The 11,353-nt window shown below is 48.9% G+C and overlaps 1 protein-coding gene across 1 annotated transcript; it reads right to left on the bottom strand.

Annotated features, from left to right (window-relative positions):
• Positions 1 to 10,257: 10,257 nt before the first annotated feature.
• LOC142591596 (uncharacterized) lies at positions 10,258 to 11,064 on the bottom strand. Its single transcript, XM_075703901.1, has one exon. It carries the CDS (start codon positions 11,062 to 11,064, stop codon positions 10,258 to 10,260), a length of 807 nt encoding a protein of 268 aa, XP_075560016.1.
• Between the last annotated feature and the right edge of the window lie 289 nt (positions 11,065 to 11,353).

Below are 11,353 nucleotides of genomic sequence, written 5' to 3'. Positions count from 1 at the left end.
TACCTTCGAACGTACGCCCGCATGTATTGATTTGGTTTGTGGTCATTAACGTTTTCAACGTCCCGAAGCGACTAATGCTATGATGGAGGTCGTGGTGGATGGCTCCGGATAACTTTATCTAGGTCGCCAGGGGATGTTTAACATGTACTTTGATCGTAGAGTCGTACGCGGGCCGGTAAATTCCTCGTTGGCGTTTCATAATTCTCGCGCGGGCGCGCTAGCGTTGCTTTGGAAGTTGGCGCCTCGGCGCGATTGTATTTCTTCAATATATTGTATTTACTAGTTGTAACAACGCCTCATTATTTCTTACTATTGACGGCGCCTCCAGGGCACCAAAGCTGCAACGGGAGCACCAAAGCTAGAACCAGGGCTGGATGGGGCTCGCCAAAGCCTGCGCATGCCAAGGGAGCATAAGATAGGCTGTTCGCTATAGCGGACAGCCGATTTTGTATGCGAAGACTCCCTGCGCCGCCTGCTTTATTGCAATATCACGTGCTCTTCAGAGGCCTCCGTTAGCCGTTACATGTGCCCTCCTGGAGCAGTACTTGTAAAAAAAAAAAAACAATCTATCGTCACGATTACCAAAACACCCCACAATGAAAAAAGTGGCCCTGTTGCCAGGCATTGCTGACCGCAGAGAGTCGGAATCTCTCACGCGCCGGCCGAACAAAAGCATCCTGCAGGTACGTAAATGAACGTACGAAACCACGTACACGTACCTTAGCGCTGTCAAAACCTGAAACTTTGGTAATTGCGCGCGTGCAAACACCGCGTGTTTGCATCGTGTTTCAGAAACACGAACTCTCAACGTGCGTGCACTTTACGCCTGAAATACTCTTTGAATAATAGTCCTTTTCTCTATTTCTTCCACAATTCCAACACGACATTTTTAAGGCCAGTTACCGACTGACGAAGCAAGATCTCTATTGAAAAAACCGCTCCGCAGGGCTCGAAGAAGCTTTTCCCCGGATTTCCTCCCGTAGCGTGTTAGGCGTCGTCTGCTACGGCAGGCCCAGCACCGATGGCGCCACCGTCGAGGCCGCGCCGAGCGGAGGAGGAGGGAAGTAAATGGCGCTACTTTGGGAGATTAAGGGGTTTTAGCTACAGTGACGTGCCGATAATTATTTACTGTGCGCTACGTCGCCACATTGCAGGCAATGAAACCGTGTTGTGGAACCATCGCAGCCCGAGATGTATGCATAAGCCAGCGACAGTCAACGCTTTGTTTTTGATAGTGGTGCTCAGTACATCACCGATGACGGTGCGTTGTGCGTGTTTTATGTCGGCGGTCAAGATTATTGATGCCTCTCAGGTCGACACCGCGTCGCTGTTGCCGGAAGATAAGTTGGGCGTGGCCCAACTGTGGTGGTTGCTCGCACAAGAGTTACATGCCTCGCGCGGGACGTGACCTCTGGTTTTGATTGACAGGCGAACTTGTGCTAAACTCGTACATCGCGAAACCCCCTCTGAGTTCAACTCGGGAACATGGCGGCGGCGGCAGCAGCTACCTGTGTCATTGCATCCAGCGGCAGCAAGCGTCAGTATGACCGTCTGGACCCGCTCACGTATACATGACCGCCGTGGAGTTTCAGCGTCATTTTCGCCTGTCAAAGACATCAGTGCGCTGGCTGTGTGACGAGCTAGGCGAAGACTCTCGTCTGCAGAGACAGCGTGGCGGGCTTCATTCGCTCACCGTCGTAAAGCAAGTCCTCTGCGCCCTCCGTTTCTGCGGGACTGGGAGTTTTCAGGGAAGGGTTGGCGCCGAGCGTTACATTTGACGTCATCAAACTACTGTTAGCCGCTGTGTCAGAGATGTGTCTGACGCGCTTATCGGTGCGGCAGTGCGTAAGCGGTGGCTAGCTTTCCCGAAGACTGTAGCTGAGCGGGCATATATAAAAGAATGCTTCCTACTTCGCGGGAACATAACGAACGTAGTCGGGTGTGTCGACGGAAAGTGCGTAGCAATTAAGGCGCCTTAAATGTCAGCGTTACTGTGATTAGCATCGAAGCAACGTCTAGACACGCCATATTGCCAAGTTTGTCACTTCTGTGTAGCCGACTTAAATTTTGTGTTACCCACATCTCACATGCGGTTGCGTATGATAGTGCTTTTTTTTGCTGGTTGCTGACTTTTTGCCGATTATTCTACTTGTCTGTCAGGGTGCCTTCTAAACGGCTCAGTTTCTAGGGAAAGAGGTTAATTAAGTATAGATAGATAAATGAATATCACAAATTGTGTGAAGTAACCTATGAATGCTAATCTCATAAAGGACTTGGGGTTCTTCATTGGTGAAGTTACTTAGTATGCATAATGCTGAATTTTGGTCATGCGTCATCTATCGGCCGCACTATGAAGCAGCGAGGCATTGCACAATTTGTTGCAGCGCGAGATGTGGATGTTGCGCCAAGGCGGTTGTGCCTATGTATTTGTGCCGAAATGAAAATGCATTGAGAATCTTAGTGGGCTGGCTTGCTTGAAGAAAATACTTGAGATTGTTTGCTCTGTTTACTGTTGATGCATGTGCCACAGGTTCAGTGTATCATTGTTTCTTTTTTTGGGGGGGCGGGGTAGCGTTATTCTGGATGGATAAATGATATATTTTCGCCTCCTAATGGGGCTCTAATTCTTAAGCAGTAGAACAATGCCGATCCAATGCTTTGCAGAGCTCGGTGTGCGTGAAAATGTCATGAACCACCAAGGCAAAATTACAGATCGGGAGAAATGTGGTGCAGATGCCAATGAAAAGTGGGTCTTTAACCCGCCATGATAAAAATAAAAATTGCAGAGGAAATAGGCCTTTTGTACAGCTTTAGAGCAACAATTACACAAAACGTGATATGCTCAAACAAGTAAAAACTTGTCGCAATGCCAAAGTAGGATGAGTGACATGCAGCATATTTTGGCATTGAACATGTCTTGTAACCGCTATTTTTATTGTAAGCCTCGCTGTCACACCTTTCCCTCCGGCACTCCCTTTACTGAAACGTGGCACTGTCTTTCCATTGGTGTCATGATGATGATGGTAACGGCAGCAGTAAGGCTGGTTAATGCTTGCCCCTTTGCTTCCTGTGAGTTTAGTGGTAAAGAATATGGCACGTGCATACACCTGTGCTGCAAAATTTAACACTTGTGATTTTTTGGAGAGCTAATTTGTGTTGCGACATTTCAAAGATGTGCGCCATTGTGGCCTAATAACTAAAGCATTGGTGAGGCTGAAGACTGGGTGTATTGGTATAGAAGCTTGAAGTTGAATTGCACAACAATTCTACGTGGCACAAAGAAGAGAAATACACGCAGCAGAACGCTCCGCCGTGTGTGTTAGTCTTCTTTGTGTGCCGCCAAATCGCTGTGCGATCCAACTTCAAATAGAGCATTAGGCTTCTTTGGATCAGGATCGAGGAAGTCTGAGCTATTTGACAACATGCCAGTGCCTTGTCACACAACTATGGAAGTCTGAAGGTTTGCAAACAAAGCTTTGCTTTCAAATTCACCTGCACATGTAATATAAGCACTGATTGAAAGAACCGTCATACGAAAATATTGGTGAAATCAATGGCTTGTGAAAAGTGTAATTTGTATATTGACTCTGTTCACATGACAGGTGCCATACCGGCCTCAAAATTGTACTGGACAGAGCAGTTTGTTTCCTATCTGAAACACAAGCTTCCATTACATGCTGTGCAGATAACCAAGCTCAGTTTGTTTTGACGTGGTAGACAACATTCACTGTAATCTGTTTTTGATTCTAAAAAAGTGCCAAACACCACCTCTTTTTCAAGGGCGTCATGGGAATATTTGGCGAGACCTTTCTACAGCCCCCCATAATGGAAGTGTGGCCAGCCAGCTTTGCTTGGATGCCTTTATAGATTTCTGTTCCTGATTATTGTGTGCTATCAAGTTGCTAAAGTCTATGCAATTGGTGCAGGGCATTACATGACTCTGCAGTCGGATACAACTTTAGGAGACCGCGGAATCTGCACTTCAACGGCAGGTGAACACATGCCTGCACCAATGGGCGCACACTCTACACTGACGTCGTGCCGCTGAACGCACTAATACCCGCTCATTGGACAGGGACTATTTCTTTAGACGTGAAGGTAATCGGCTGCTGCGCTTTGGTCATCTGGGCGGGGCCTCTCGTGTCTTCTGAAGTTGTATCCGACTGTAGAGGATGCCGCTTTCCATAAAACACAAAAGGACAAAGTGTACAATTATTTGGCCTTTGAAATGATACATCAGACGTGAGCTATGCAAGGGCTTAAGCTCTGTGAAAATTAGTAAATGCAAATATATGACATTGTTAAAGAATATGTGGTATCGAACATGCATGTAATCTCACGTTTGAATCGGGGAGTGTTGTAGTCATATGCACAGTCTATAGGTGATAGCATTATTAAGCTCCTGCTGTTTCCTGTCTTTTTATTGTGAATTACACACGCCACTCATCTTGTGGCTAATCAACACACACTGTATTCTTGCACATAGAAAGAACAAACAGCACAATGACGTGTATGCTGCATAAGTGTATTTTTCATTTACATTGTCCAAGAGTGGCACAGGTTGTCTTATTTTTTTGCCTATTTTGAAGAGACACCAAGTGCATGATACAAGTGTCCTAATATGCACAGCACAATGTTTACTGGAATACTTTTATTCAGGTTCTTGAATAATAAACAAAATAACAAACTGAAAGCTCCTTTATAAGGTGTCATCTGGGGGCTCGACTGGAGAGCAGTGAGGGGACCGATACTACTGTTGCAGAGCAGCCCTCTGGACCTTGCCACACTCTCAAGAGCACGTGCCTGGCGCTCGCCTACTGCCACCAGGCGGTTGAGTGCCTCCAGCAGCAGAATGTTTTGCTGCAAAAAAAGTGGATTGTTGGAATGAATCAACCGCATATAAAGCATTATTTACAAAGAAAAATGCTCATTGCACTATTGGTACTAAATGCCCTTAACTGTGGAAGCCTTTAGTGTATGCATAATAACACAATTTGTCGGGACAACGTTGCTTTATTTTTCATAACAGGTTGTTTTTTTCAGAGCCAATTGTAATGTTTATTAGTGTGCCAACAGCTGAGGTGTCCTTGCACCTTCACGAGTCTCTACTGTAAGCACCACAAACCTATTTTTGTTCACTGCAAAACCAATGCCGCTCCCTACAATCCCGTCTTGTGCGAGCCGATTGCATCATATGCCTACAAACATCATATTTTTGTCTCATTACGCAATTTTCTGCCATCCTCGGCTGCAGTTCTCTCTCCTTGACATCCATTCTGTCACGTTTATGTAATCACCTGGTATGAATTGGCAATAAGTGATTGAAGAAGTCCTTGGCCTGCCTGCCGATTCCATTTTCTTAATCTAACCTAGCATATCAGTTGCCAGGGTTTACTACGCCGCTGTCTTCCTGCCTTAATGCTATCTGCAACAATTTTTATTACTTAGCTTTCTGCACAGTCCTCAACTCCTCAAGTTTCTTTGTAAACCTCCAGGTTTATGTCCCATATTGCATAACCGGTAGAATGCAATGATTCTAAACTTTCTTCAAGGATATCGGTAACGTGGCGCTCACGATTCCGTAATGCCTTCCATGTGCTGTTCAACCCATGAAATCTTTTGTATAAGTTTCCTGCTTGATATCAGTACCTGCTATTGATATTTCACCTGGATAAAGATACTCTTCCATAGATTCTGCTGGCTTAATGTCACTCATGAATTTCTGTTATGTCACGAAGTTAGTGAAGGTTACCTTCATCTTTTCCATATTTTCGCGGGCCCATGTGCATGTAAAAGTACAAACGCTTATTGGTTCTCAATGCATTTTTTAAACTACTGGACATTCAGTTCGTTACTACGAAACTGACTTAATCATCATCATCATCATCATCATCATCATCATCATCATCATCATCATCATCATCATCGGCCTGGTTACGCCCACTGCAGGGCAAAGGCCTCTGCCATACTTCTCCAACAACCCCGGTCATGTACTAATTGTGGCCATGTCGTCCCTGCAAACTTCTTAATCTCATCCGCCCACCTAACTTTCTGCCGCCCCCTGCTGCGTTTCCCTTCGCTTGGAATCTAGTCCGTAACCCTTAATGACCATCGGTTATCTTCCCTCCTCATTACATGTCGTGCCCATGCCCATTTCTTGTTCTTGATTTGAAATAAGATGTCATTAACTCGCGTTTGTTCTCTCACCCAATCTGCTCTTTTCTTATCCCTTAACGTTACACCCATCATTCTTCTTTCCATAGCTCGTTGCGTCGTCCTCAATTTAAGTAGAACCCTTTTCGTAAGCCTCCAGGTTTCTGCCCCGTAGGTGAGTACTGGTAAGACACAGCTATTATACACTTTTCTCTTGAGGGATAATGGCAGCCTGCTGTTCATGATCGTTGCGATCTGTAAAATCGCCGAAGTTATTGGCAGTCTTACGGGGTGCACGGAAAGATTGCTCACGGAGCAACAGACCAATCCAAGAAATAGTGGTCATCGTCGAGCCTGATCACTACGTCACGCACTGCAAGCTCGTTGTACGAGTTTGTTTGCACTGGGCCACTTCTATGTTTTACCCGCCATGCTCGACCGGTGAATGGATGTGATGACGCCACCACAGCGTTCCCTCGTGGTCATATGCGAAGCGTACTAAATTACAAATTAGTCTAATACGCATTCAGTGAACATCTTGTAAGCTTTAAAATGCTTCTAACCACGTTAAAGTAACTAATAATATCGTACTAAATGGATTTGTTTTATAACTTGCTTGTCCATGTAATGCACTCGGTGGAACGACAAACAAGGGAAAGAAGGCATGACCATGCACCGACGGTATGATTACGTGAGCCCCAGTTTGTCGACCGCCCAGAAGGCAACGCCCAAGGAATGATAGCCACCCAGAGTGAACCTGGATGAAATGAAACTGGAGGCTTGTCGCAAGATAAACTGTGTCTCGGTACCATTTGTGCTTTCACTTTGAGGTGTCGCCAGAGCTCGGGAAGATACCAATTTTCGCTAAACTCGGCGCATCCTGCATAGCACCCCAGGTCTGGAGTTGCAGTAGGTTGTGTTGGAAACATTGAACGACAATATACGCCGTGTCGCATGCGCACGTGCGACTCCGGAACTACGAGACCGGAACCGTTTAGAAATCGCTCTATATTGGGTTACCCATCGCGATCAGAAAAACACTTCTATCCCGGACAAATCAAAAAGGTTTTTAGGCGTGTAGGGCCCTCGGGGCTGTACTTGTCGGCGATAAGGTAGCCTCCGCGCCTGCGAGAGATTATCTGATGGAGCTATGGCGAATGCTCGATTGCCATAGTCAGAAGTTCGAATCCCGCTATAAGCTATATACATATATATTGTCACGTAGTGGTGATGGCAGTCGCAGGGACGATGAGGACGGACAAAAGTTTGTCGAAAGAAGACTGTTTATTGGGCTGACTTGCGCCCACAATGCCCTGAATTATCCGGCGGCGGCAAGGCGACCAGCGTGCTCGGCGGTCGTCGAACAGAATGCCCGCCGCTGTCGTCTGCGCTCAATTTAAAGGGCGTCTTGGCACGTCTCAACTGGGCGCGTCTTGCGTTGCGTGGCGCGTCTCAACTGGGCGCGTCTTTCGTCGCATGGCGGCAGCGCGTCTTGCGTTGCGTCGCGTGGCGGCAGACTTGAAGAGTGAGCAAGCACTGCACAGATTCGCGGCATTACTCCCCCCTCAAAGAGACATCGACCCGATGCATGAATAGAAATAATGCGACTAGCAACAAATAAAACGAACCGTGCGAAAATAAACACAGAGTGTAAAAATTCAGCGTCCTTTAGCGCGTATAATAGGGCTTCAGGCGGACGACATGAACAACTGGTCGTACGCGGCGCCGCTGGGATGCAGTCATGGCGTCAGGGATGACTTAATAATCCAGTTCACCTAGCCGACGAAGAACCTTGTATGGGCCGAAATAGCGGCGCAAAAGTTTTTCGCTCAATCCACGGCGCCGAATGGGAGTCGAAACCCAGACTTGGTCTGCTTGCTTGTATTCCGCGTTGCGCCTTCGTAGGTTGTAGCGTCTGGTGTCGGTTCGTTGCTGGTCTTTGATTCGTAATCGGGCAAGCCTTCGAGCTTCTTCTGCGCGTTGAAGGTAGGCGGCGACATCGACGTTCTCTTCTTCTGTAGCATTGGGCAGCATGGCGTCTAGCGTGGTCGTGGCCTCCCTTCCGTGGATGGACGAGCCTAAAAGGCGTCATCTGGGTGGTCTCCTGCACTGCGGTGTTGTAGGCGAAGACGACGGATGGCAGGATGACGTCCCAGGTCTTGTGTTGGGCATCGACATACATGGCGAGCATATCGGCGATGGTTTTGTTCAGGCGCTCGGTCAGTCGGTTGGTCTGAGGATGGTATGCAGTTGTCCTCCGGTGGGTGGTTTGGCTGTAACGCAGGATTGCTTGCGTTAGTTCCGCCGTGAATGCTGTTCCTCTGTCTGTGATGAATACATCGGGGGCGCCGTGTCGCAGAAGAATGCATTCCACGAAAAATTTGGCGACTTCTGCTGCCGTTCCGTTCGGTAGGGCTTTTGCCTCGGCGTAGCGAGTCAGGTAGTCGGTGGCTACGATGATCCACTTATTTCCAGACGTTGACTTTGGGAAAGGGCCAAGCAAGTCCATGCCGATCTGCTGAAAGGGTCTTGCGGGGGGTTCAGTGGGGTTCAGGAATCTTGCTGGTCGGGTGGGAGGTGTCTTTCGTCGCTGACAATCTCGGCAGGTTTTCACATAATGTGCGACATCGGCAGAAAGGCGGGGCCAGTAATACTTTTCTTTAATGCGGCGGAGAGTGCGAGTAAACCCGAGATGTCTCGCTGTCGGCTCATCGTGGGAAGCCTGTAGAACTTCTTCGCGGAGACAAGCAGGTACAACAAGGAGGTAGGCTGTTTTGTTCGCTGCGAAGTTCTTCTTCATGAGGACATCATTCTGTACACAGAAGGAAGAAAGTCCTCGCTTGAATGAGGCAGGGGGCGAAGAAACGTTGCCTTCCAAGTACTCTATGAGGCATTTTAGGTCAGGGCCCTAGCGCTGCTGCTGGGCAAAAGAGCTGGAGCTGATGGGTCCCAGGAAGGCGTCCTCATCGTCGTCCGGTGGCGGCGCATCTACAGGGGCTCGTTCGAGGCAATCGGCGTCAGAGTGTTTGACTCAGGACTTGTAAACCACGGTGACGTCAAACTCCTGGAGGCGAAGACTCCATCTAGCGAGGCGGCCAGAGGGGTCCTTCAAATTGGCAAGCCAGCACAATGCGTGGTGATCGCTGACCACCTTGAACGGTCGTCCGTACAGGTAGGGGCGGAATTTCGACGTAGCCCAGATGATGGCAAGGCACTCCCTCTCAGTCGTGGAATAGTTAGCCTCGGCCTTGGAAAGGGAGCGGCTAGCGTATGCTATGACGTTCTGCAGCCCATCGCTCTTTTGAACGAGGACGGCGCCTAGGCCCACACTGCGTCGGTATGCACCTCAGTATCAGCGTTTTCATCAAAATGCGCGAGGATCGGTGAAGACTGTAAACGGCGCTGGAGTTCTTTGAAGGCTTCTGCTTGCGGCGCTTCCCATTTAAATGGCACGTTTGCCTTCGTTAGTTGGGTCAGGGGCTAGGCGATGCGCGAAAAGTTTTTCACAAATCGCCGGTAATATGCGCACAGTCCGAGGAATCTGCGCACAGCTTTCTTATCGGCCGGCGGTGGGAACTGTTCAATAGCGGCTGTTTTCTGCGGGTCTGGGCGTACTCCCTCCCTGCTAACGATGTGGCCTAGAAACAGCAGCTCTGCGTAAGCAAAGTGGCACTTCTCGGCTTTCAAGGTTAGGCCAGACGACTTGATGGCATCGAGCACTATCCGAAGTCTTTTGAGGTGTTCTTGAAAGTTCGAGACGAAGACAACGACGTCATCTAAATATACCAGACAAATTTGCCACTTTAGGCCTGCCAGTACTGCATCCATCACCCGCTGAAACGTCGCTGGTGCGGAACAGAGACCAAATGGCATCACCTTGAACTCAAAGAGCCTATCAGGAGTGATGAATGCTGTCTTCTCGCGATCTCTTTCGTCGACCTCAATCTGCCTGTAGCCGCTCTTCAGGTCCATCGATGAGAAATACTTGGCGTTGCAGAGCCGGTCCAGTGTGTCGTCGATGCGGGGGAGGGGGTAGACGTCCTTCTTTGTTATGTTGTTTAAGCGGCGGTAATCAACGCAGAATCGAAGTGCGCCGTCTTTCTTTCACACTAGAACAACCGGTGCAGACCATGGACTGTTTGATGGCTGGATGACGTCGTCGCGAAGCATTTCTTCCACTTGGTTCCGGATGGCTTGTCGTTCTCGCGGCGACACACGGTAGGGGCTTTGACGGAGAGGTCGGGCGTGCTGGTCGGTTATGATGCGATGCTTGGCAATTGGCGTTTGTCGGACCTTCGGCGATGACGAAAAACACTGGCTGTAACTTCGAAGCAGATTGCGGATCTGGTCTTGTCTGTTCCGGGGCAGGGCTGGGTTGATGTCGAAAGTGGGCGAGTTCTCATGGTCAGACGAATCTTCTGCGGATGGGTCGGAGAGGGCGAAGGAATCCTGTACGTCGGATATTTCGTCGAAGAAAGCAATCGCCGTTCCTTTGTTAATGTGCCGGTATTCTTCGCTGAAGTTAGTCAGCGGTACTTCAGTCTGGCCGTTGCGGAAATGTGCGATGCCTCTTGCGATACCAATTCCTCGGTCTAGAAGCAAATGCGTGTTCCCCTCGATGATGCCTTCAGAGTTAATGGCTTTCATGGCGCCTACGGTCACGATAACGCTTGAACGGGGTGCGACGCTCACTTCTTCTTTCAGGATGCTCAGGGCAAAGTGATTTCCCAGAGTTCTCATCGAAGGGATGGCCTCGTTCGTCGAAAGCGTGATCAGCTTGGATCGCAGGTCGATGATCGCCTGATGCTCACTAAGGAAATCCAAGCCCAAGATCGCTTCGCGGGAGCATCGCGGTAGCACAACAAAGGTCGCAGGATAGGTTGTCCTTTGACAGTCACTCGCGCTGTGCATCGTCCTGATGGCGTAATGAGGTGGCCACCTGCGGTGCGAATTTGTGGGCCATCCCAAGCGGTCGTGACTTTCCTCAGCTGCGCAGCGAATGTTCCATTCATCACTGAGTAATAGGCTCCTGTGTCAACTAGAGCAGTGAATTTCCGACCGTCGATAGCCACTTCTAAGTCGGATGTCTTGGCTCTTGCGTTGCACGTCGCCCTTGGCGTCGGGTTACGGCTTCGTCACGTATTCGAGTCGCGGGAGGGGCGTATCGTCGAAGCGTTTCTGGGTGGCGGCGTCGTTTCGA

The sequence above is a fragment of the Dermacentor variabilis genome, chromosome 8 (genome assembly GCF_050947875.1).
Source record: "Dermacentor variabilis isolate Ectoservices chromosome 8, ASM5094787v1, whole genome shotgun sequence".
NCBI lineage: Eukaryota > Metazoa > Arthropoda > Arachnida > Ixodida > Ixodidae > Dermacentor > Dermacentor variabilis.
The sequence above is the reverse complement of the archived record's forward strand: the minus strand, read 5'-3'. Positions and strand labels throughout refer to the sequence as shown.

Coding starts and splice junctions, on each gene's coding strand:
- LOC142591596 (XM_075703901.1), bottom strand. CDS start 11,064: ATGCACAGCGCGAGTGACTGTCAAAGGACAACCTATCCTGCGACCTTT.